The 25,495-nt window shown below is 49.9% G+C and overlaps 2 protein-coding genes across 5 annotated transcripts; both read left to right on the forward strand.

Moving 5' to 3' along the window:
* Positions 1-1,747: 1,747 nt before the first annotated feature.
* Positions 1,748-5,772, forward strand: LOC140522145 (uncharacterized). 2 transcript variants are annotated; one of them, XM_072637247.1, is made up of 4 exons: positions 1,757-1,887; positions 3,815-3,934; positions 4,147-4,258; positions 5,349-5,772. In XM_072637247.1, the coding sequence occupies exons 1-4, from the start codon at positions 1,824-1,826 to the stop codon at positions 5,770-5,772; spliced, it is 720 nt and encodes a 239-aa protein (XP_072493348.1). In that variant the 5' UTR covers positions 1,757-1,823. The 2 variants fall into 2 exon arrangements, with proteins under 2 accessions (XP_072493349.1, XP_072493348.1); XM_072637248.1 differs by lacking the exon at positions 3,815-3,934 and having other exon boundaries at positions 1,748-1,887.
* Positions 5,766-19,025, forward strand: LOC140522121 (inner centromere protein-like). Of its 3 annotated transcripts, none has more exons than XM_072637196.1 (11): positions 5,766-5,824; positions 6,998-7,118; positions 7,204-7,338; positions 10,815-10,948; positions 11,051-11,147; positions 11,243-11,359; positions 12,050-12,195; positions 15,289-15,352; positions 15,542-15,676; positions 17,195-17,399; positions 18,545-19,025. In XM_072637196.1, exons 1-11 carry the CDS (start codon positions 5,781-5,783, stop codon positions 18,742-18,744), a joined length of 1,398 nt encoding a protein of 465 aa, XP_072493297.1. In that variant the 5' UTR covers positions 5,766-5,780; the 3' UTR covers positions 18,745-19,025. The 3 variants fall into 3 exon arrangements, with proteins under 3 accessions (XP_072493297.1, XP_072493299.1, XP_072493298.1); XM_072637198.1 differs by having other exon boundaries at positions 17,249-17,399; XM_072637197.1 differs by having other exon boundaries at positions 10,839-10,948.
* Positions 19,026-25,495: the final 6,470 nt, after the last annotated feature.

The raw sequence follows: 25,495 nt of genomic DNA on the forward strand, positions 1-25,495 counted from the left end.
CTCATACCAGCACTGAATATTGAATCAACATTGGATCCCTAATCTCTGGCTGCTGGGATCCCTGTTTTTTGTGGAATGACTGGAGTAACAAGGATGTAAGAATTTGTGCTAACTCAATTCTCAAAGAAAGGGCTGAACCACAGTCACATATTTCTGTCTCTTTTTAGGAAAAATAGAAGACTACTAAAAAAGGTGTTGCCTCCTAGAAGCTTGCTGGAACCAAATGCACATCTTGTCAACCAAGGGCCCACTGTGCTGTATCTGAGATGAGGGGGTGGGACGTAATGGAATCAAAAAAGCCCAAGTCGGTGAAAGGCTACAATTGTTGGAATAACGTTTATAGCATGCCACTTGATTGTTCTCTAAGGCCTGGAGGCTCGAAACAATGAGTTTTCATGATGGAGTGTGTGGTGGGTAGAAGTCACTTTAGCTGTCTGTGCCTCAGGTTTCTTATTGTAAAACCAGGGGAATATTCTGGCACTCACATCTATATTTCCTGGACTTCTTCCTCCAAGGGTCCAACTGAATCACCAGACAAATTCCTAGGTTTGGGGATGAGACGGAAATCCATAAAAGATCCATTTTCTTTCAATGACGATTGGTCCAACTACATGTATGGGCAGGCCACAGTCTTGTGCTTTGAGGAAGATAGAAAATCTAGCAAAGAACTGGCTCCAGCATTCATAGAAATATCAATTTATTAAATGCATAAGACAATAGCATAGCTGACTATCATTCAAATGCTCACACGACAAGTATTTTAGAGCTACTAAGTCTAATAGAAGCGTAGACCATCTTTTTAAAAATGCCAAATTGAGTACAGGGAGCCATGAAGGATTTGTGGCATGTGAAGCTATGTGTAAGCGTGGGATAATCAAAAAATTATCATTTATTAAGCACCTTCTGTTTATCAGGCACTGTACTAAGTTGTGAGGTCACAAAAAGTGCAAAAGACTTAAGGAGGGAAGAGGAAGGAAAAGACTGAAGAATCATAAGGAAAAAAGACACGACTATTGGACCATGGATACAGGGGAGAATGGAAACAACTCACAAGAGTAGTTTTAGGAACAACTCAAGATATATTTTGTTCCAAGATTATGGCAAGGCAAAGATAATAAGGCAACAAGTATTTATTAAGTGCTGACTGTATATCAGGCACTCTAAGTACTGAGGTACAAAGGAAAGAAAAGAGTCCTTGTAAGGAGAATGAATGAATGAATGAATGAATAACATTTATTAAGCTCTTACTAGGTACAAAGTACTGTGCCAAGTAGTCCCTGATCTCAAGGAACTCCTATTCTGAATGGAGAGAGTAATGTATAGGTTTCAACTGTCAGTCAGATGAAACATTGCCAGCATTCTTAGGGTGCAGAAGGAAAACATAAGGTAACCAGCATCCCTTAATGTAATTCCTTCGGGCAATTCTTATGTTTCCAATTTGGAAGCATTTGGCATATTGAAGCAAGAACTTTGGTGGCAAGAAAGTTGTTTTCGGGGTATTTTATAAATTAAATGCCTGAGGAGGTTGGGGCTCTAGCACCTTCAGGAGGAGTTATCCTTTCCCTTTGCTTTACAGATGAGGAAAATGAGGCACAGGGATGGGGAAACGATTTCCCTGAGTCACATTTGTGGTAAAATGGCCAAAGGAGCCAGATTGAATGCCTCAGTTGACATCCCTCTAGACGTCAGTGCCCCACCCATCCCCTCCCCCACTGGTCCTTCTCTCCCTAACTGCCATGGAATTCTGCAACCCCAACAGTCTGCGTTACTTCACAAGGGACAGTTGCTGTGGAAGTTTGCTTGGTGACTCCGGTCGTGAATAAATGGGCCAAACCTGGGGCGCAGGTGTTCAAAGGGTGACTCGCTGGTGTGGCTGCAGACCCCTAGGTAAGCAGGAGTGGGGGTGAGGGGAAACATCAGTCTGACTTGGGGTTCATCTCGTAGGGGAGGCAAGGCTGGGACTGTGGATTCTTGGCTGCTTTTCTTTTCTTCTGATCAAAAGCCTCCCATAGAAGGCACTTGGACAACCCCTTTGTCCCAGGGACCTCTCAGTTGGATAAGAGATCCCAAAGTCTGAGACGACTCTCTGTCCCCCAAATCTCCCTGACTGGCCTGGCTCCTTGCACTGTCGTGCGGGTTACACTGCTGTGTGTGTCTGTCTCAGAGCTCCCCTGGTGGACCATGAGCTATGTTCTGGTGAAGGCAATGGTCAGGTTGGCTCTTTCATCTTTGTACCTTGAGGGCTTTGAATACCTGACGCTGCCTCAGCTTCGAACGCACTGGGGCAGCCAGCACCGCAAAGGCTTGACCTCTTTCCTCATCACCCGTCACGGTGTTTGTGGCCTTCCGTAGGGGAAGACTCTAGGTCCCATGTTGGTGCTTTCTCCTCTGGGGAGCCTGGTAGCATATTTCCTCAGCTGGTGGCTTAGTGGCTGGAACTCTGGACCTGGGCACTTACTGGCTGTGTGAGCCCGGGCTAATCACTGAACTTCTGTGTGCCTCAGTTTCCTTAGCTGTCAAATGGGAACAGTCATAGCACCTGATTCCCAAGGTGGTGAGGATTAAGGGAAATAGTATAGGTAAGGCACTTTGCAGAAGTGAAAGCACTTTTGAAAATGATTATTCCCATCCATAGCAATGGACCTGAGATCCCAAAGCCTCTTTGCCAGGCAGGGATTTTGTTCCCAGTGGAGCTTGGAGTGGGTGTATGGGCCTGGCTCTTCCTATCTGTACTCCCCAATTTCTGTCTGGATGCCCTGTTCCTTTCTGGAATTCAGGGCTCACTTTGCTGAGGAGACCTGAAGACCTGCAGTTGGGGCTTGTGTTGATGTGAGTCATGAGGGACAGGTCTTGGTTGCCTTGCCTGCCTTCATCCTACTTTATCCCTTTCCTCTGGTTTCCTCCTTGGGATATGGATTCTTCCTGTGGGGAATGGATCTGCTGGGGATTTGCATCCCCTCTAGCTCCCAGGGTGTTGAATTGAAGGGAACTGATCAACATGAAGAGGGGTCATGTTGACATTGGTGAGCAGTGGGGTGCTGGCCCGAGGTTGCTTTGCGGAATTGTAAGCCATCAGAGGGAGGATGTTGGGTTCCTGGGGCTTCTGCGTCCTCAGGACAGCAGTATGAAATGAGCATGCGAGCTCCTTCTGATGCCCCATGGCCTCCCTGGGCTGGGTTGCCTAAGTACCCAACCAATTCCTTACTGCATTTGGGGTGTAAAGCATCTGAGGGAGAAGAATGCCAGGTAGTTGCTGGGCCGGCACTCCACCTTCGTTCCCTATTTGCCCCTGCCTCCCGATCCTGGCTCAGTTTAAGGGGCAGCAGCCTGTGATGTCTGACCCATGTCGGAGAGAGGTTTGACTTCTGGGCCTCTCTCTCCAAGTCAGTTCTCTCTTCCTTGCCTCACCCTGGGACCACAGATGTACACTCACTGGTCCCTGTGGCCCGCCAGCCAGGCGCCAAGGCTCCTATTAATCACTTTCTTCCTGCCCAGCGTGCTGCTAGGTGCTGACCTCCCAGCTTGCTGCCAAGACACAAAGATCAAATGGCACTTGTTGGATCTTCTAACAGCTTGAGAATATTCAGATGACAATTAGGAAGGAAGGGAATGCTTTCTCTGTGCCTGGCCCTGGGCTTAGCGTGGCAGATACAAGCAAGCCAAGCTGCTGCCAGCCTTCATGGGGCATTTAGGTTCTTACATGGTAGATAACACAAGGAAGTGGTAACCAGTGTGGGGCATGGACTGAAACATAGTACCCAGAATGAGTACACTTGACTTTGAACTGTTGATTTGATTCCTTGCAACCATTTAGCCTTTCTGAGATCACTGCTGCCTTTCCAATGTCGTCGAAACACCTACGACCTCCAGAGAGATGGAGTGCAGAGACTGGAAAGGGAGCCAGTGAGATGCATCAGCATCAGAAAATACGAAGGTATCCAGATTGCTGCTGCAGTGAAGACATTCTTGGCATCTGAAGATGCTCCCAATGGCTAGTGCATTCAGGGTGGAGGGATGGGAGTGATCTTAAAGCCTGGACCTGGTCCCCTTCCCCTGAGCAACCCTGGAGCCTGCTTCAGATGATTTTTCTCAGCAGGTGACATGGGAATTCTCATTTTGACCTTCCCTTCTGCTCTGAAATTGCAGATGGCACCATGGGGACCACCATAGGCTCTGGGAGAGTCCTGGAGGCCCACAGAAATGAGACGGTGTGGCTGCAGCAGATGCAGGAGGAAGAGGGTTTGAGCACTTTTTCCAGGTTAGCCTGGGGCCAAGGGACCCGCATGGGTGCAGCAGCCCAGGGCAAGGGGTATTGGGCAAAATTGAGTGACCTGAGGGATGGGGGACAGAAACCATTATTTAAAATAATTTAGGAACCGTATGGGGAATCTGGCCCCTGTTGCAAGGCAGAGTCACAGGAACTGAGAAAGCACAAACAAACAAGGACAAGCATGTGTCCCATTACACTCCTGCTCCAAGCTCTGCCATTTTGGCCTGTTTTCCTTCCTTCCTTCCCCTCCTCTTTCTTTTCTTCTTTTCCTTTCTTTCTCCTTCCATCCTTCTCTCCCTTCTTGCCTCCCTCTATGCCAGGCATTGTACGGAGCCCAGAGAATGAGACGTTCTCTTCTCTGTTGACTGGATCTTGTGTTCTAAAGGGATCTGACCAGTCTTCTGGACTTGCCCTTCCTATGCTCCATCAGTATCTGGCTTCCCCAAGGCTAAGTGGGCAAGGCAGGACAATGGAGACAGGCCTGAGTTTGGTGTCAGCATCTATCTCCAGCCCTCCTAGTCTGTGCTAGCTCCCTAGGCCTCTGTAAATAGTGGGAGCTGGGCCAGAAGGCTTCCAAGGTCCCATCCATTCAAATGGTGGTCCAGTGATGATGGTAGTACTCTCAACACTGTGCTTGGTGCTGTGGGAAACATGGAGGGAAGTAGGAGATGTTGAGGGGAGAGGAGACCCAGGCAAGCAGCAAGGGCAGGGCAGGGGAGAGTTTGGTGCCGATGTGCAGGCCCTGCAGAGAGTCTAGGACCCAGATTGGAAACCAGAAGGGACCTTGGAGGTCCTGGAGTCCAAGACTCTCATTTTCACAGACGAAGAAACTGAGGTACGCAGGCAAAATGACTTGCCCATGGTCCCCTAGCTAGTCAGTGTCTGAGGCTGAATTTGAACTCAGGCCTTCCTGATTCCAGGCCAGTGCTCTATCCACTGTGAGTTCCTTAAGGGCAGGGAACATATTCGGGATTTTCTTTGTTTGCCAGGCATAGGTTTGTAGACTGAGAGACAGAGCCTCCCAGATTGGCGATGCCTAGGGCCGTGGTGTCAAGACCCTATTTTCTGCGTCCTGCAGGGGGTCTGGCCCCAGGAGGCCCAAGAGCAGTCAGCACCACCAGCAGCTACTTGCGGTCAAAGAGAGCTTGGAGAAGCTGGTCCCGGGGGTGGCTGAGAACGGCTCCGTCTCTTGTGGGACCCAAAGCCAAGCAGCAGCGGTCCTCTCGCTGCCTGCCTCCCCTACGGAGTTCCCCAGAATGTCAGGGAACCTGCCATGCTCAGGTAAGCTCGTACCCGTCGTGGAGATTGGCGTCAGCGATCAGCAGAGTGCCGAGAAGTGCCTGGTGGTGAGCAAGGCTAGCACAGGTCCTCTCTTTGGGCCAGTTCTACTACTGTGGCTTGGTTCCCTCTGTGCCCTAAATCTGCAACAAGGATCTGACAAGATATCGGGGGTGAAAGGTTCGGAGGAAGGGTGGGTCTCCATTGTCTTCTTCTCTCCGTAGAGAGCACAATGGACCAAGGTGAGGCGCCCAGGAAGCTTCCTCAGAGCATCAGGTAGGAGGAGCCGCAGGTATCTGTGAGCACAAGTGGCAGGGAGAGACCACACAGGATGGTCCCAGAGCTGGCCAAGGGATCCACGAATTCAGTGCTGCTAAAGTGCCACTGTGTGCCTCAGTGAGCAAAACATCCCGGCACTGCGGGGAGGTCTGCCCTCTGGACGCTTTGACTCAGCCTCTTTCAGAACCTCCAAGGCAAGCTAGGCTTTTGGGGAAAAGCCGCCATCCAGATGAGCTTGGGGTCCCCAAGGCATTCCAGAGATCCTTAATATGGTCCTTGCACAACTCATGCTGACACCCAGCTAAGGCATCCAAAATAACTTCCTTCTCAGAATCAGCCTTTAAGAAGAGTCTGGTTAGTGGGGCAGGTGAAAGGAAAGGAGGAGGCCATTCCCTAAGTTCTCTGGATGATAAGACCTCAAACTTATTGGTGTGACTTTGGGCAGATGACGTTTCTGGGCCTCAGTTTCCTTCTCTGTCAAATGGGTGAATTGGAAGGCCTCTCAAGCTTTCTTGATGCTCAGTTGGTGACAAAGTGGTGGTGGATCCTGAGTAAACGCTCCTTGTGGCCTTGGTGGGTGGCTCCAGGAAGAATTTTGGCCTCCAGTGGAGAGGGAGGTGTTCTCTCTCCCTCCCTCCCCATATAATCTCGTCTACCATGTATAGGTGACCTACACACACACACACACACACACACACACACACACACACACACACACACACACCTCCCTGTGGACATTCCCAGTAGGATGTGAGCCTCTGAGAGCAGAACTTGTTCAATCTTTACTGCTGGAACCTCAGAACCTAGAACAAGGCTTTTTGATGGAGGAGGTGCTTAGAAAAGTTGTGTTTGATTTAATCAGACACATATGATTCCGTAGCAGTGTGTGTGTGTGATTCTCATCCTGGCTGTTGGCATCTGGTGTTCCTGTAAGATTGTGCGTTCTCTGAGGGCAGGTGGGGACTTGACCTTTGTCCCTCCCCAGGCCAAGATAGAGCCCTCCAGGAGTGAGTGCCTAGGCCTGTGATTATTAAAGTGTGCCAGGTCTAGGATGTGGAGGGAGGAGGAAGGCTGAGACTCCACCTGTCAGGGCCTGGCTGCTTGGGCTGTGGCAGGGGGCTGCTGTCATCTGTCCCAGGGCACCCATGGGTGCTGATTCTGCCCCCACAGGCGGAGGTGGAGCTACAAGCAAGCTGTCAGTAAGGCGGCTGAGAAATGGCACCACATGGACGATGAGGCTCTCACTCCTCCTTGCACCAAGACAGCCTTACCAGTCTGCCCCGGCCGCAAGGTAAGGCAGGTGAGGCACACTCCCCATCCTGGCTGCTGCTAGGCTGGCGCCATGCCCACGCCTTCCTCCTTCTCTCCCTGGGCAGGTGGTGCAGCCCGTACGAATGTTCCTACAGACAGTGCGAAAGAAGCAGATGCTCGTGACGTTGACCTCCGCCAGCCGACCCAGTGTCATGAAGTCGTTCATCAAGCGCAACACTGTCCACCATCTGGATGCCGAGGTCAGCACCGGGGCCAGGGGTAGCCACCAGAGGAACTTCTCTGCTTGGCCTGTGCCTGGGACTTCCACGGGACAGCTGGGAGTGCAGTTTTGCGTTGGTGACCTTCTCAGAGAACTGGGGTCCAAATAGTCCAAGCAGTGCCTGTACGTGAGCCAGAGGTGTGGTTTGAGTGTAGAGAGGATGCAGGTTTAACCCTGGCACTCTAGGTCCTGACTAAGAGCTGAGGCTCAATTGAACGTTCCATGTGGGTTGTATACAGAATCGTCTTAGGAGATGAGTTTTCTTCAGTGGTGTGTCAGCCCCATAGTGTGCATGAGCATCAAGGGAAACTCAGATTACTCTGCTTAGTTTGCCCGAGGTTTTAGAGGAAATGGCTGGGTCAGAGGTTGGGCAGGCAGGCAGCCCCCCTGCCCTGGAGCAGCCTGGAGGACTGGCTTCAAGGGCAGGGCTGCCCAAGGCCTCTGGCTGTGTGCCTGGCAGAGGTGTGTGAGGCAGCGAGAAGACTTAATGCCAGGTTTTCCTCCTTCTCTCCTTTCACAGGGCACTTTTGTCCTGAGTAATCCACCCACCTATCATCTTAGTAGTATAGCCACCCATCCCCACCCTCCCTTCTGGACCACTACTTCCTGAAGTGCTAGAATGCCTTGTTTTACACGTGAACTTTGTGAGTGTGTCAGCAGAGTAACTCCCTGGGGAAGGGAGCCCCAGGAGGTCGAGTCGCTGGTTCAGGGTCACCCAGCAAGTCCTTGCAGGGCTTGTCCCGGGTTGCTGGCCCAGCACAGATGGCCCAACACGGGCATTCCCTTTGCACTGTGGGCAGCCACGACCCAGCGCCTGACCCTCCTGGATCCTGAGGCCTCAGTCCTGGGCTCTTGCCAGCAAAGAAACAAATGGCCCCCTGGTCTACCTTGCCCCTGATTTTCCCCCATACCCTGGCTCGATGGTAGGCGATGATGCTCCCCTCTTTAGAATGCTAGTATTGACCTTTTCAGCTCCTGTTAGTGAGAAAAACTATGTTTTCAAAGTCTCATTCCTAATTCCCAGAGTCTCTGAGAGATCCTTCTTAAGGAGCTTGTACCTGTCCTTTGAGTTTGGTCTAAGGAGCACACCACTGTTGGGGCTGGTTCCTGCTCCCAGGGGCATTCCACAAACTTTCTGGTCAGTTGATTTTAAAGTTGTGGAAATGACTTGCCTTTTGGAATTGAAGTGGGGGTAGAGCCATGAGACAGACCTTGAGTGATGAAGGAGAAGGGAACCTGAGTCTTGGACAGAGAAAAGCTCATCACCATCATCAGCCTGTGGGAATCAGGAAAGGCGCCTGGGGAAGCAGGGCAGCTGCGTCTGTAACTTTGTGCGGAGGACTGCACAGTCTCGCCTACTTCACTGTGCCCAGCTAGGGGTACTGCCCCCAGGATCCCCACATCCTAAGGCCAGGAGTTTTCTGTAAGGGGTCTGGGGGTTATTTGGGAGAGTTCTCCCACTTACCTAAATCTGGGTTCCTGGGGTGAGATTCTTCCTGGCCTTCTTGGCTACTTCTTAAGAGTTCAGGGCTGATTCTGTCTTGGAACATTCGCATGCTTCCTCCAAGGGGAGCAGCCTTTTCCATTTATGTTCTAGAGACCAGAAAGAGCCCAGCAGGTGATTAGTACTCAAGGAGACCATATTTTCCTCCTTCTGGGAATGAGGAGTTCCTTACCTTGAAGCCTTGGGGAACGGGGTAGCATTTCTGGCCAGAGTTGTGGTGTCCTGGCTCTCCTCTGAGGAGAGCTTTGTCCCACAATGACCTACTGAACTTGGGAGTCATGGCATTCCAGGGAAGGCAGTTCATCCCAAAATCTCTGTTTAGGGAGGGATCAGAGTGTTGTTACCTTCAAGAGATTGTGGACTCCCAGGCAGGTCACGGGATCTGCAGTGCTCTGGGCCCTTGCTTTAGCTGGTGAAGAAATGTCGATAGAGAGTGGTGGAGGGAGGTACCAAGCTGGGAATTCTCACGAGACTTGGCTGCTCCCCAAAGCACCCAAGTTTGTCAGTTAAACGTTCTTCAGGAGCTGCTGCTTAAAGCATTTCTGGGCCGAATCTTTTCAGAAAGGACTTTGGTTTCATCCATTTGAAGGACTTTTGTCTATTCGATTTGATGATCATTGGCTGACACCTGAATTTTTGAACCAAGCAAACGCAGTTGTATCAGTCATCCTGAAAATGCTGTCTCCCACTATTCTCTCCATTGTCATGCTTCCCACTCTCCCACTTCTTAGTCCACGCTGAGCCAGCTGCACGAATCGGGAGATTTTGCCTCTGGTTGACGGCAGAAAGGGCAGTGCGAGGAGGGAGCTGGAACTCAGTGGGGATTGATCCCTTGGGTAGCGTCTGTGTGGTGAGTTTCGGAAGTTATGTCAACCCTCGTTCTGTGAGAGGGAGGTGTACCGTCCACAGCATCCTGATGGGGTCATCTGTCTAGCCTTTACTAGAACACCTCAGAGCAGCAGGGAGCTCACTAGTTCACAAGGCATGGCCTGTGTCTATGGCTGCCAGCATGATGCTTGAGTGCAGTGGACCTCAAATCCCTGTACATTGGGTCGAGTTAGAAGGCTCCATTCTGCTGTCCCGTTGGTTTCCTGCAGATTTTGACCCCTTCTGGGTGTGCATTCTGAGGCTAGGCAGAGTAGAGCTAGTCACTGTCCTCCTCCGTTCTCCTTTTTCTTCAGTCCCCATGTGATGGATTTCTGAAGCCTGACTCAGTCTTTCCCCTGGAGGGGTATCTAGATCTGGCAGGCCAAGAAGGCCCTCGAGGTTCTCTCCCAGCACACTGGGTCCAAGGCTTCTTTCCGGACAGGTGGCCAAGGGGTGTGCGAGGTGTTCTTGTGGGGGCTGCACTCTCCTCGAGCTGGTGGGCTCAGGTATCCTGGGGTCCAATAGTGTCGATTATTTGGCTGCACCTCACAGTTTTTGATGGGTGTGAAGCCCAGCTCACAGTGTCTTGTACGTGAGGTCTTGCATCAGCCCCTTGCCTCTTTCGATCAGTGAGGCCCTGATGTTGACTATCAAGAGGAGCCAGGACAGCCTCCGAGCCTTGGTTTCTATACTGCCTCCATGGAAGGCAAGGACAATGAGCCCATTTGACAGATGATGAATTTTGGATCTCAGAGAGGGGAAGCAGTGGTGTACAGCCGCCTGGCCAGTTAGTGGCTGACCAAGCCCTGGGAGGCCACACTGGCAGGACACCAGCCACCCCCTATGCCCTCAGCTTCCCTTCCTTTGACTCATTGATGTCAAGAACAGTTGTGCGAGCATGTGGAGAGAAGAGACAGCTGCCTTCAGAGCCTGGTTTAGGTCCTGTCTGTGACACAGCCCTTCTCATGCTCTCTGCATATCGAATGGGGGGAAGGTGGGCCTTCCAGGGAAAGGGGGTGGGGAGAAGAGAGTCTGGGCATTCTGACCTCTTCTGGCCCCTGGCGGTCTCCCCATCTGCCTCACAGCTGCGATGCCCTTCCTGTCCTCAGGAGAAGGAACTGCAGCAGCTGGAAAACCTGAAAAAGAAGGAGGAGGCTGAGCTCCTAAGAAAGCAGAAGGTGGAGGAGGACCAACACCAGCGCCTGGAGGAGATGAAGATGTGAGTGAGCACCTTCTGGAGGCATGGGCGGGCGGTATGGTGGGGAGGACTGAGGGGGCTCGCCAAGCCCAAGAATGGGTCCATTGCTCCTTGTTCCCCCAGGAAACGGGAAGAGCACCTGTGGAAGGCCCTGAAGGCCCGCAAGCAGGCAGAACAGCTGGAGGTAGAGAAGAAGAAACGCACTGAGCAGAAGTTGGAGGTCAGAGGCAGCCCCAGAGCCTGGGCCCCTGGCAAGATGCTGGGTGGGACAGGGCAGGGTCTTGACCCCTGACCTCCTGGCTCGGGGTCTCTCAGGCAAAGCAGAAGCCGCTGGCTAAGAAGGCCAGCAAGAAAACTGCCAGGAAGCTGGAGGAGGCTGAGATGATGCTGAAGCAGGAGGAAGAAGCCTGGAGGCAGAAGAGACTCCAGCAGGTGAGTGCAGATGGGCCCCCATGGAGGAAGGAGTGGAGCTGGCCAGCCTCTGGTCCTTCGGCCCCACTTACTTGGGGGCAGCCAACTGTGTGCCCCTGTGTGCTGAGCCTCGAGGCAAGAGGACCTTAGTTCAGATCCAGCTGTGCCACCTTGGTTAGCTCCTTTAACTGTTGCCTGCCTCAGTTTCCTCTTCTGCAAAGTTATATTTGCCTAGTAGAAGTGTTGGTAAGGACCTGAGGAGATAAGCCAAGCCAAATACAACTGAAATGTGATCTTCATCATTCTTGTTGTCAGGGCGCAGCCCCACAACAGAGAGGAACCTAAGAGAGAAAGACTGGGGACAGTTGTTCACCGTCCATTCTGGGATACCTGATGCCCCTCACTGCCTGGTGTGTTATTGGGGCGAGGAGGAGGACTGTGCCAGGTGCAGAATATTCATTCTGCAGTCAGTCAGAAGCATGGGCCCAATCTGGAGCCAGCATGGATGGTTCTTGTACAACCATTGATTTTAGAGCTGAGGGGGTCTTAAAGACTGTTGAGAGCAGCGGGGATACTGAGGGCGAGCTAGAGCAGCCTGATTCGTGCCCGCACCAGTCCTCCTCCTGCTCAGTGAGTTGTCTGTGCTCGGAAGCCCATGTGGCCCGTCCCTCCCCACCTCCCTGACGGGATCCCTCTCCTTTCCACCTGCAGCAGGAGGAGGAGCGGGAGCAGAAGCGGCAGAGGAAGGTGGCAGAAGCCCTAAGAAACGCGGTGCAGCAGAGGCAGCGGGAGAGGCAGCTGGCGCTGGAGAGGGAGATGCAGAGGAAGAGGGAGGAGGAGAGGCTGCAGGCTGAGTGGTGAGGGCCTGTCTGCCCCCTGAGCAGCTGTGCCTCCCCTGCCTCTCTGCTCATGTCTGTGTGTGTGTGCGCGTCTGTGGATGTTTCTGTGTGTGCGTGTGGGTGCAGAAGTGTGGCCGTGTGTGCGTGTGTGTGACTGTGTGCATGAGTGTGAGTTCCTGTGTGTGATTATATGGGTGCATGTGTGTGTACATGTGTTTGACTGTGTGTGCTTCTGTGCGACTCTATGTGTGACTGTATGTGTGCATGAATCTGTGCCTGTCTGTGCATGAATGTTTGCGTGTTTATGACTGGTCGTCTGAGATTTTGTGTGTGTGCATGTCACTGTGTGCCTGTGTGCATGTGTTTGGTTGTGTCTTCATATTTGTGTAACTGTGTGTTCTTGTGTGTGTGGCTGTTTCTGGGTGTGAGATTGTGTGTGCGTGTGAATGAGGAGACTGTGTGTGATTGAAATGTGTGTGAAATTGTGTGAGTCTGTGAGAGATTGTGTGTGTGCGACTATGTGCGGCTGAGTGTGAGAGATTGTATTCGTGTGTGTGTGTGTATGTGAGAGAGAGAGAGAGAGAGAGAGAGAGACAGAGAGAGACAGAGAGAGACAGAGAGAGAGAGAGAGGATGTGAATGTGAGTGAGCTCCCTGCAGATACCCGACATCTGTGAGAAGGCCTCTTGGGCAGGGAGGTGCGTGGGGTTACTCCAGGCCACATGCTGGCTCCATTATTTGCTTTCAACGGGGCATTGAGAATGTCCCTTGCCCTCTCCAAGACTCAGTTTCTTTTCCTAAAACGTGTGGGTGCTACATGGGCCCTGTCGGGAGACTCACAGGGTCGTGCTGAACTCTCCTCGTACTTCCTGACCACCTTGGGAGCCTGAGATCATGTTGGCCATGGAGAGGATGGATTTTCACATTGGGGAGCTTGGGATCATGGAGCATGATTCCCCAGACACATCCTGCTTTTCTTCTTTGTCCTTTGCCCTTCTGGGACTAGCTGTTCTCCTTCCTTTGGATGGGCCATGTCTCTTTAGTTCTTAGAACATGAGCAAGCTCTTTATCCCTCGCACTCAACCCAGAGCAGATGCTAAGTCAAGGTCTTTTTCCTTCCTTGGGGTGACTGTCCCGCTGTGTGGGACAATCCTCTTCACTTCTGTCCAATATCACAACAATTTTGAGAGGTGTGTATTTGCAGGGATCATCCCCATTTTGCAGATGAGGAAACTGAGACTTTGACGATTTGAGACACAAGTTGAATTTGTTGGAAGCAGATTTGAGCACGAGCAACGGTTTGTTTTTAATTCTGTATTTTAAAAATAGCTATTATTAATGTCTTTGACAGGCGTTGTCTGCTCTCCCCCAGTTTCCGTCCTGTGACACGGGAGGTGGGCTGCCCTGACCGCAGGTGGGCAGCACTGTGCCCTCCACCTCCCTACCGCAAATGGGCTGAGGTGCAGGAACAAGAGGGGCTGGGGCGGCTGTTCAGTCCATCTCCCCTTCCATATGATTCTTGGCTCACACTCTTCTGTCCTCATGCCTGCTCTTCTCCTTGGACTTTTCTCGGTACCAGAGCTTGATTTCTTGCTGCATACTAGTATTCTGTTACACCCATAGGCCAGTTTGATCAGCCCCTCCCCAGTTGGTGTGTTCCTTCTTTGGTAGAGATGCTTCCTCCACGCTGGTGGGGTTCCAGCTCTGCCCAGGTAGCTGTGGCTTCTCAGTGTGGCCGAGAGACCTTCTATATCCTCAGGTAGCATACCAGGGCCTGGGAATTTAAAGAATGACAAGCAACCCAGCTTACCAGAGAAATCGGCAGACCTTTTCTATGTTTTCATCTCTTTGCTGTCCTAGTTGCAGCCTTTGACGCTTTCAGGACAGTGCACTTACTTGGACACTCCAGCCCCATGCAATATCAGCTTGTTTTCCGGGGTGGTCTGAGGCAGCCCTGCTCGTATTTCACCTCTGTCCTGGTCCTTCGTGGAATTTTACGGATCACTCTGTATTTTTGGCTGCTGCCTTTCCACTTCCTGCGGGCATCAAGTGTTGACCTTTACAATGAGACTTCTGTAGGACAATGATGGTCTGGCACTGAATCTTCTGTGTCCTTTGCACTTTTTCTGAGTTACTAGTCTACTTAAGTGAGAATTGCCCCAACTGTGTGCCATCTCTTCTCGTTCCAACTTTTGTGACTGGGCGCTAGTCTTGGCCTTCCCTGTAACAGTGGCGCTGCTGGCAGAGGCATCCCCAGGCCCGTCACACACCTCAGTAGGCAACCACTTGTTTCTTGCCTTTCCCGCTTTCTCTTGACTCCCGTGTTGGAATTTCAAAGTTTTTCCTCAGCTCTGAGCTTTTCATCAGGGTGTTGGAAAGTGCTCTATTCTGCTCAAGACCCCTTTTGTTCCTCTGCAGCATAATTATACTCAGTTTTTGAGCGAATCTCTTGACCGATCCTTTGACTCACTAAGGAGGCCCTGTAGCATTCTGGGATCTGATGGCAGCTACAAATCCTTTTAACGTTTTGGACCATGACATGTGGACATTTCATTTGAAACGTATGGCTCTGTCTCCACGGATGCAGCAGTTTCTGCATCAGGTTCCCTGCTGTGATGACATTACTGGTCCAGATATGAAATCACATCCTGATACTTACATGTATGGTTTTGCGTCTCCTATATTCATCATTCCATTTGTTTTCCAAGCACTTGACTCAGAGGCCTATGGTGGGTGTCTGTTTTAGTGGGAGGCAGTACTGATTCCCAGCTCCTGCATCAGTGTTTGGGAATGTTCTTGGATTAAAGTGGAACAGAAAAGAGAGTTCAATTGCTTGAGCATTTCTTGAGTGCCTACTATGTACAAGACACTGTGTCTCAGTTCTCTGGGGGTACAAAGACAGAAACAAAGCAGGCCCTGCCATCTGGGACCTTAGGCTTTCCTGACTTTCCTCCTGATACTCTTTCCCCTGTCCCATTGTCATGAGTAGGTGAAGAGTAGTTAAGACCTGGGCAAAGTGGCAGGAGGGGCCGCAGGGAGGGATTTGAGTCAGGACCAACCCTCTGGCCCCCTTCCTACTGGTGACTGCTGAGGAAGGACTCTTGGTTTTCAGGGAGCGAGCTCTGCAGCTCCACAAGGAGAGATTGCTGAAGGAACTGGAAGAGGAGCAGAAGAGGGTGAGGCACTGGGCAGGACCTGGGGTGGGCCTTGGTCTTAGCTACAGCCCCAGCCCTTACCTCCTCCTCCAACGTTCCCTTCAGAGGCTGCTGCCCCTGGGCTCTTTGGGTTTTCCTGGAACAGGGCAGGGATGAGGGGCAGCACCTTGGGCAGTTGTCTGGGCTGACGCAATGCTGTTGTGGCCCCAGGAGCAAGATCAGCGCCAAGAGCAGGAGCCAAAGAAGCTGCAGAAGGAGCAGGAGAAGAAGGCCAAGGAGGCCAAGGTGGTGGCAGCCGCTGCTGGAGCCCCTGACAGATGGTTGGATGTGACCACACACGTGCAGGTGAGGCCCCTTCTGCATCTCACTGCCCAGAAACGTAGAAAGGCAGGCTCCTAGGGGGCTGTTAGGCCACTAGCCAGGTCCACGCTCGGTCTTCTTCCAGTGCTCAGGATAAGAGGTCCCTTGGCCTCCGCTTCAAGATCTCTCAAGACCAGGGAGCCCATCAATTGATCAGCCAGCCAGTTCTGAATGTCAGGATGTGCCCAGGGGACCTCCCCACTTTGGCCCTGGTTCTATCCTCTGTTGTCTCAGCCAGGTGCCCACCACACGTGGACGTGAGGACACAAATTAAGTCTCCTCTTGTCCTGGCTCAGCAGTCCCACGTCCTTTGGCATTGGATTGCCCTTTTCTGCAGACTGTCTGGTTTTCAATATTGTACGATGGGGTGTAGCCTGGGCCTCAGAGGGAGCAGAGGCTAGAGGCACCAGGGCCACCTCCTTGTTTTTGGAAGCCCTGCCCACCTGCCTCTCCCTGTCTTTCTGGGATGCTGTGTCACTGCTGACCTACCCTGAACTTCCTGTCCCCTGAACGTCCTGGGGCCTTTTCACATGACCTTATGACTCTCCACACTTCGCCCTTGCAAATTTGGATTGTCTGAAACCACATTTTGACATCGACACGAATGCCTATTTAATTCCATCTTCTCAACGCTGAACTAGGGCTCAGTGGGCTGGCACCGCCAGCATTGTGCAGCGTAGCCCAAGGCTGTATCTGAGAGCAGTGGGGGCTAAGGACCAAACAGGACACCACGTTGGGGTTCAGCCTGCAGCATGCACCATTTCCTGTGTGAACTCTTCACTTTCTAGCACCCAGAGTTCTCTTTTGCCACGTGGGGCAGTGGGATGACCTCAATGACCCCACAAGGTCCCACTTAGTTCAAACTCTGAACCTCCTCCACATTCTGTGACCTCTACAGAGGAGAAGGGAAAGAAAGCCTTGGGAGAACTCTCCAAGGGGAGCCCAGTGTGGGGACCCCTTGGCCGCCTGTCAGCCCAAAGCTTAACCAAACTCTGCAGGCTTGCCTCAGCTCTGTCTGCCAGCAGTTTCCTGATGTTTGGCTTTTTTCGGTCAGCAGAGGGTCAAGTCCAAGAGGGCCTGGCCCTCAGGAGTGTTATCTAGGGTTTAGCTACACACATCGAGATGAGGTCATCTCCATCGGCCTTCCCCATTGCTCTCAGTGATCAGGTCCTTGGTCTATAAGGAGTTGAAGATGCCCCACAAACCCTGTGGGGTCAGTGCACACATTCCCAGAAAAGAAGTCTTTGGACCCTGCCAGACACAAGATTTCCCCCACAGAAACAGGGATTTCTTTTTGTGTTCACATCCTTTCCTCTGAGACTCCCAGCTGGAAGCTGAGTGTGACTTATCCACATTGGACACATCAAGAAACGGATCCACATAGAGGTGGAGACATAATGAGAGTGTTCTTCCTGGCCTGTGGCCACTCAGGACCTCAGTCTCTTCATCAGTCAGATGGGGTGGGGGTGGGTTTGCACTGAATCATCTCTCAGCTTCTTTCAGCTCTGGCAGCCCAAGGGGCCAGGAAGAGATAAAGAGGTCTCCTTTCATCTTCAGACTCCGGTTGGCAACTCTTCTGAAATGACCCCCCAGGGCCCGAAGGGGAGCCTCAAGATCATCCCAGACAGTGATGGAATGGATCTGTGTAGTGATGACTCCACAGATGATGAGTTCCAGCCCGGCAGGCCCATTCCTGCTTGGGCCACTGGTAAGTGAAGACCGTCTCCCTGAATGACAAATGACACCCCTCATGAGATTGGAGTGAGGTGTACTAAGGGGAGCAATGTTTAAAAGGCTAGAAATGTAGGCTGATAGCAAGTTGTAAAGCTTGGCCTTTCAATGTCAGTGGAAACTTCCATTTGATCTGGGGGCTAAGCAGGGGAGGGATGTGGTCCGTCCTGCTGGGCTTTGGAAAAATTCCCTTGTAGCCTTGAGGAGGATGGGTGGGGGAGATCCACAGGGAGGGCAGTGTGCAGGTGAAGTCACGGGGGGCTGTGTGAACTGCTGTGGTGGGCGAGGCAGCATCTATAACTGGGTCAGATTCAGTTCAGATAGTGTAAGGTTTGGTTGGCCCTCGATGGGCCATGTGCGAGGAAAAAGAGTGAGGAGTCTGGGGTAATGCTGAGATTGTCAGCCAGGTGGGCAGTGATCTCCACGAAAAGGTGGAGGTGTCCGTTAGGGGAGAGAATTCTGCATGTCAGATATAGAGAACTGGAGGTGCCTGTGAGACATCCTTTTTGAAAGAGGCAGCTGGCAGTGGATGATTTGGAGCTGACACTCAGGAGAGAGCAGAAGGCTATATGGATGCATAGCTCTGGGAGTGATCCACTTCACCAGAGGAAACAGTAGAGAGAGAAAGCAGAATGGGGCCCAAGAAGGATCCTTGATCCAGAGGGCTGATGAGAAGTCAATTAGGAAAGAGGAGAAGCAGGCGAGGGGCAGGTGGCCCGGGATCCATCAGCTGCAGAGATAAGATTGCTCCCTTTGGCACTGAAGAGGTTATTGGGGACAGTTGTATGTGAAGGGGGTGCTGAACATCTGACATGTGAAAGGAGTTCAGTGGAGGGAGGGAAGGCCAGGAGGAGACATGCTGCAAGGTGGGCTCTTAGGAGGTTCCTTCAGGAAGAAGAGAGGAAGGGATGGGATTGAGGTGTCTGGAGAGAAAGGGAATTTACTCAGAGCCTGGGGCCTGAGGTCAGGGGAGGCAGGTTCTCAGATGCAAGGGCTGGCGTTACAAGGGGTGAGGAGAAGGGAATATTTGGAACAACCTTGATGAGGAGAGTCATTAGGACTTGGGTGGCATCTGTTTGTGAGACCCCTGCTCTGATGTGACCCCTGACTCTCCTGCCCCAGGGTTCCAGCTCAGGCAGGCCACCATCTATCAGTACTACGTCCCTCCTGACATTGACCAGATCTTTGGCACCATCCTCAGTCCGGACCTCGAGGACATATTCCAAAAGAGTAAACCACGTTATCACACTCGCACCAGCTCTGCCCTCTGGGATTCCCCACCACTTGCCAGAGTCCCGGAGTTTGAGGGAACTGTCGTATGACCTGCAGACGCCTTGAGATGGGAGCAGGGAGGCCCCTCTTGGCCATCCTGTGCAGTCACAGCCGGACCTCACTGAGACTCCCAAAAGCTGTGGGTGAGCTCGAGGGACAATGGTGCTCACAAGCGCCCACATGGTCAAGCCAGCAGTCCCTCACCTGTACATAAGTGCTAGCTTGCTAGGTATCTAGTTCGAAGCTGATGTCAGACTCCAGTGTTACAAGGTTAGGTTAAGAAAAGGTTAGATGATAAGGTTAGGTTAATAAATAAAAATTTTCTGGCATACGATGTGGCATTGTTCCTTTTAGGAAGGTCTTGGTACTTGATCAAGAAACTCTGCAGCGTGACCTGGGCTGTGAGGAGTGGCAATGGTCGGTTTCAGGTGGCCGAGTTCAGCAGGGACCTGGGCTTGGCACTGGGGTGAAACAGCTGACCCTCAGCAGCAGTCAAGGAGCAAGAGAAGGTTCTGAGATGCCTTTGTGCCCTGACAGCCTGGCTTCCAAGGATCTGTCCAGCTCTGCCTTTTCCTGGCCCTCCTGTCCCAGTCATTGTCTCCTTCCTGGCTGGAACCTTTTACATCCTGGGTTCTCTGGTTCCTCCAGTGCTGATATTTGACCTCCTCTGCTGCCCTGCTCCTCAGCCTGGACATTTCATGTCCCATGCTGTCTGGTCTCCCCAGCCCGGACATTCCTGTACTGTGTTCTCTGGTGCCACCCTGCCGGTTTGGGCTGGATGTGTTGAAGAGACCTAGAATCGGGGCAGGTGTGCAGTCAGGGTGCAGTGGGAAATGTTCAGAAATTCTTTTCTCTTTAAGAGTGTGGCCCAAATGGGAGCCCATCTGGGGGTTGCAGCATCTTAACACTGAAATGCACGCCTGCTCAGGGAGGATGATTAAGGCCCATACCACTAATAGTTATAACAATGACATGTCTGTCTAAGGCTGACAGAGCACCTTGCAAAGGTCATTTCATTGTATCCCTCACAACCCTGGTAACTCGGTGCTGTGATCCTCACTTTTCAGCTGGGGAAATCAAGGCAGGCAGCAGCTCCTTGACTCGCCCTGCACTCCATGCACCTGGTACATGATTGGAAACTGGGGTCTTCCTGACTTCGAGCCCAGGCTCTCTTCATCTTGCTGCAGACATTCACTAGTAGAGTGACCCTGCGCAAGTCGCTTCGCCCAGCTTGCCTCTGTTTCCTCACCTGGAAAATAAGCTGGAGGAGGCTGTGGCAAATCTGCTCCCATATACGTGCAAGGAGAACCGCCAATGGGATTACAGAATTGGACAAGACTGAACGTACTTTAGGCTGATGATGAAGTGCTTTGTGGCTTACAGCAGGCTTCACCTGCATCCTTGACAATAACCACACCTACTTAAGAATGAGAAAAATGAGGCCCAGACTCCCCTCCCTGCTTCAAGGAGCAGACTCGGTGCTGGTGCTTGGACCCAACCTCTGACCTCACTGCTGGGTTTTCGGCACAATACCATGCTTACATCGCCTCTCATGTGGGCCCAAAACTCCCGTGGATGTGGCAGGAAAGGGAAGAGGCCAGACATACCTCTGCAACTTTTGTCTCTCCTTTGATTTCTCCTGAGGGGGTTATTTTTTTTTTTCAAATTCAGAATCAATCTGAACGAAACTATTTCCAAGTAGTGTTTAAAAGGTCTTGGGTGTTTCCCCAGTTAATCACTCTCCATCCCTCCCCAGAGCATACCTGCTCCCTCCACATCAGTGTTTGAGAGGTAACCTGGACCAGAGCTGGTGGGGAACCCGAAGCTGAAATTCAATGTCTCCATGGGGATGAAACTGGCTGTGTGACCCTGTCAAGTCACTTAAGCTGAGCCTCAACGCTTCCATCTCTAAAATGGGCATCAGAATGTGTCATAAAGTGGTTGTGAGAATCCAATGAGCTCATGGTGGTAAAGTGTCAGACATATTGCTGCTTGGTCCTTGAACAATTCATTTCACTTCTTGGCCTCTGTTTCCCCATATGTAAAAGGAGGGGGCTCCATCAGATGACCTTTGAAGCCTCTTCTAGCTCTGCAACTGTGATCCCATTAAATTCTTTTAAAAGTAGTTATTAATGACTTACAATTTTCTTTTTCTGGAAATAGTAGTTTACCTTTTTCAACTGCATGTAAATATTCCTTTGTTGATAATAAGGTTTTGAATTCCACATTTGTTTATCAGTCACTTTATCCTCCCCTCCCCCCTCCACAAGAGGCCAAGCACTTTCCTATAAGTTATGCAGACTCCACGATGAAAATATGTCTGCATTAGTCATGTTGTGAAAGAAGAAACATAAGAAAAGGGCAAAGTCATACTCCCAAAAAATAGCATGCTTTGATCTCCATTCTGACCCGCTACCTCTTGCTCTGCACGTGGGCAGCATTTTCCATCTTGCGTCTCTTGCAACTGTCTTAGATCCTTGCCTTGCTGAGAAGAGCCATGTCTACCATAGTTGTTCATTGTACACTGCGGCTGCTCTGTGTACAGAGTTCTGGTTCTGCGGACTTCACTCAGCCTCAGTTTCTGTAAGTTCAGCTTTTTCTGAAGTCTGCCTGCTCATCATTTCTTTTTTTTTTTTCTTTTTTTTTTTATTATTATTTTTTTTTATTAATTTTTTTATTTTTTTTAATGTTTAACAATCACTGCCATACAATTGCGATTTTATCCCTCCCCACCCACCCCCCACTACCTCCCTCCCTCCCCACGACTGCATACAATTCTGTATAGATTCTACATAAACTTTCCTATTGAGTATATTTTCACTATAGTCATGCTATGTAGTCAGACTAAGATAAATGAAAGAATCCGTATAACAAATCAGAACATGATACACAAACAGATACACATACACAAACATGATCTGCTACATTATGTGAGTGACTTCCATATTTCTCTCTCTGAGTGTGGAAGGCATTTTGCCTTGAGGTCCACCATTGGGATTTTTTTTTTCAGAAGTTCTTGTGTTATTACAAAAATCTAAGTCTACCAGAAAAAACTCTCACACACTGTGGTTGTTGCTGTGCATAAAGTTCTCCTGGTTCTGCTCCTTTCACTCAGCATCAGGTCATATATGTCCTTCCAGGCCTCTCTGAAGTCTTCTTGTTCATCATTTCTTATGGCACAATAGTACTCCATTACATTCATATACCATAATTTATTCAGCCATTCCCCAATTGATGGACATCCCCCTGACTTCCAGTTTTTGGCAACTACATAGAGTGCTGCTATAAATATTTTTGTACATGTGGGACCCTTTCCCATTTTTATGATCTCTTGGGGATATAGTCCTAGTAGCGATATTGCTGGGTCAAAGGGTATGCACATTTTTGTAGCCCTTTGGGCATAGTTCCAAATTGCTCTCCAGAATGGTTGGATGCGCTCACAGCTCCACCAACAATGAATTAGTGTTCCAACTCTCCCACATCCTCTCCAGCATTTATCATTTTCTTGTTCTGTCATGTTTGCCAATCTTATAGGTGTGATGTGGTACCTCAGAGTTGTTTTGATTTGCATCTCTCTAACCAATAGTGATTTAGAGCATTTTTTCATATGATTATAGATAGCTTTGATTTCTTCCTCTGAAAATTGCCTGTTCATATCCTTTGACCATTTATCAATTGGGGAATGACTTGTATGATTATACATTTGGGTCAGTTCTCTATATATTCTAGAAATGAGGCCTTTATCCCCGAGCTTAGCTGTAAAAATTATACATCCTTCTTGGCACTGGGAGTTCATCAGCCTCTCGTCAAAGTGAGATGGCGGTGTCCTTTTGAGTTTTCTGGACTCACAGTTTTCCCCTGCTTGCTTGGACATCTGGACGTTGGTTTTCCCTACAATGTGTTCCCTATACAAACTGTTCTGGTTCTGCTCACTTTGCTCTCTGTGTGTTTATTGAGGTCTTTCCAGGATCCTCTGAAACTGGCCATTTAGTCATTTCTCAGGACACAATATTCCATCACACTAATACAGCACAATTTGTCCAGCCGCTCCCCAGTAGAAGAGTAGCCCCTTAGATTCCATCTTCAAGCTACCATGAAAAGAGATGCTTTAAGTATCTTGGGATATAGCAATCTTTATCCTCTTCCTTTAATCTCCTGACCTTGGGGTACGTCTTGAATACTGGTCCAGCTATTGGGAAGAATTTTAAAAACCAAAAGGTCAAACCTGGGATGGAGTAACCTTGTAATAGGGAAGATAGGATGTCAGAGCAGGACCTTAGCGGAAATGGTTTAAAGAATGTCAAGTTAGTGGACTAGTCAACAAGCTTGATTAAGCAGCTACTTAGTGCCAGACACTGTGCTGGGGATAGGAGGAGAGGCAAAAGACATTCCCTGCCCTGAAGGATCTCCCCGTCTGGTGGGGACCATGACCAATGTCAACCCTCCACAACCATGCCAAGGTAATCAGTAATATCCACACACCTTGTTGGGCTCACCACTTACTGTAACCTGGGTGACCTTGGGCAGGGTACGACACACCAAAGTGGTTCAGAACATCGAATGTCAGAGCTGAGAAGGACTGTGAAGAAACTGAGACCTACAGAGATTTGGGCCAAAATTCCCCAGCTAAGACCTTGATGTCTGGCCTCGCTAATTCTGAGGCCAGAGTTTTTTCCACTTGTCCTGAGAAGCAGAGACGTCCTTCCTCCAAGAACCAGAAACCAAGACTCATGTTCTCTTTGATTGTAGATGGAAGGGAATTCCAGAAACCAAGACTCATGTTCTCTTTGATTATAGATGGAAGGGAATTCAAGAGAATTCAAATACAAATCCAGCTAAGCCAAAGTGAGGAAAGCAATTCAATATGCTAAGATTCATAGGGTTCTGACACACACACACACACACACACATGCACACATGCACACACATGCTCACATGTGCATGCACACACATGAGTGTATACCTTGATTTAAGCCTCTCCCTATTAGTGAAAAACTGTGTTTTGGAACTTATTCCCAGCCTAGTGCTCATCTAGATGCCAACATTCGTTTTCAGAGTCACTCATTATTTCTCTTTTCCTTTGACAATCTATGTTTCTTTGGTCTTGAGGGGACCCTGATTCGATAGTGTTTCTATTAAATTTTCAATATTCATCTCAACAAAATCTTGACTACCATATTTTCTCCCCCTCTCTCCCCACCCCCCCACAACTCCAAGCATTCTGATTACCCCTACCACCAATCTACCCTCCCTTCTAACATCTCTCCACTTCCCTTAAATGTATCTTCTCTTTTGTCCTGTAGAGCAAGATAAATTTCTATACCCCATTACTGGTATTTCTTATTTCCCAGTTGTGTCCAAGAACAATATTCAACATTTTCTCCTTAAACTTTCGGTTCCAACTTCTCTTCCTCCCTCCCTCCCTACCCATCACCACTCAGAAGGCAAGGAATTGAATATACGCTGTACATGTGTAGTTTGGGAAACGACCTCCATAATGTGATTGTGTGTGTGTGTGTCTGTGCGTGTGTGTGTGTATTCATCCTTCATTGCCAAAGAACCGCATGCCATCAGAGAAATGATGACATGACTTGCACTTGACTTTGTTTTGAGTGAGGGAGGGCTGTGCAGGTCACCAGCCTCACTTCTCCTCCAGAGCTATCTGAATGCAGGGACCAGATATTCATCAGGATACGTGGAGATGACCCAGCACGAGGCAATTGGGGTTACGTGACTTACCCGAGGTCACACAGCTAGTGAGTGTGATGCATCTGAGGTGAAATTTGAACTCACTTCCTCCTGACTCCTTCACTGGTGCTCTATTCTCTAGCTGCCCCTCTTCCATAATAGTCATGTTATGGAACACTAACTCGATTTCCCTCCATCCTATCCTGCCTCCCATGTCTTCTATTCTCTCTTTTGACCTTGTTCCTCCCCAAGTGTTTACTTCTCATTACTCCCTCCACCCATTTCTCTTCCCTTCCATCATCCTCCCACCCTGCTTATCCCCTTCTCCCCTAATTTTCTATGTGGTAAAATAGGATTTTATACCAAATTGAGCATGCATTTATTCCTTCCTTGAGCCAAATGTGATGAGAGCAAGCTTCACTTTTCCCCTCTCACCTCCTCACTTTTCCCCTCCATTGAAAAGGCTTTTCTTGCCTCTTTTATGAGAGATAATTTGCCCCATTCCATTTCTCCCTTTCTCCTTCCTGTATATTTCTCTCCCACTCCTTAATTTTACTTTTTTTAGATATGACCTCTTCCTCTTGAACTCACCCTGAGTTCTGTGTGTGTGTGTGTGTGTGTGTGTGTCTGTGTAATCCATCCAAGTACCCAGATGCTGAGAAAAGTTTCAAGATTTACAAATATTGTCTTTCCATGTAGGAATGTGAAACGTTCAACTTTAGTAAGGCCCCTATGATTTCTCTTTCCTGTTTATCTTTTCATGCTTCCCCTGATTCTTGTATTTGAAAGTCAAATTTTCTTTTCAGCAAGAGAAATTGAAAGTCCTCTACTTCACTGAAAGACCATTTCCCCCCTAAGGTATTATACTCAGCTTTGCTGGGTAGATGATTCTTGGGTTTAATCCTAGTTCCTTTGACTTCTGGAATATCCTTTCCACGCCCTTCACTCCCTTAACATAGAAAATGGTAGCTCGTGTTATGCTGATGATATTTCCACAGTACTTGAATTGTTTCTTTCTACTTGCCTGCAATATTTTCTCCTTGACCTGCAAACTCTGAATTTAGGCTACAGTGTTCCTAGGAGCTTCTCTTTATCGATCTCTTTCATGACGTG

The sequence above is a fragment of the Notamacropus eugenii genome, chromosome 2, assembly GCF_028372415.1.
Source record: "Notamacropus eugenii isolate mMacEug1 chromosome 2, mMacEug1.pri_v2, whole genome shotgun sequence".
NCBI lineage: Eukaryota > Metazoa > Chordata > Mammalia > Diprotodontia > Macropodidae > Notamacropus > Notamacropus eugenii.

What these genes read in the sequence shown, in the direction of transcription:
- LOC140522121 (XM_072637196.1), top strand. Translation starts at nt 5,781, where the DNA reads ATGGACCAAGGTGAGGCGCCCAGGAAGCTTCCTCAGAGCATCAG. An exon ending in GGCAGAAGAGACTCCAGCAG is followed by an intron (nt 11,360 to 12,049) that starts GTGAGTGCAGAT and finishes TTCCACCTGCAG; the next exon opens with CAGGAGGAGGAGCGGGAGCA. An exon ending in CATTCCTGCTTGGGCCACTG is followed by an intron (nt 17,400 to 18,544) that starts GTAAGTGAAGAC and finishes CTCCTGCCCCAG; the next exon opens with GGTTCCAGCTCAGGCAGGCC.
- LOC140522145 (XM_072637247.1), top strand. Translation starts at nt 1,824, where the DNA reads ATGGGCCAAACCTGGGGCGCAGGTGTTCAAAGGGTGACTCGCTGGTGT. An exon ending in GTGTGGCTGCAGACCCCTAG is followed by an intron (nt 1,888 to 3,814) that starts GTAAGCAGGAGT and finishes GCAACCATTTAG; the next exon opens with CCTTTCTGAGATCACTGCTG. An exon ending in GGTTTGAGCACTTTTTCCAG is followed by an intron (nt 4,259 to 5,348) that starts GTTAGCCTGGGG and finishes TGCGTCCTGCAG; the next exon opens with GGGGTCTGGCCCCAGGAGGC.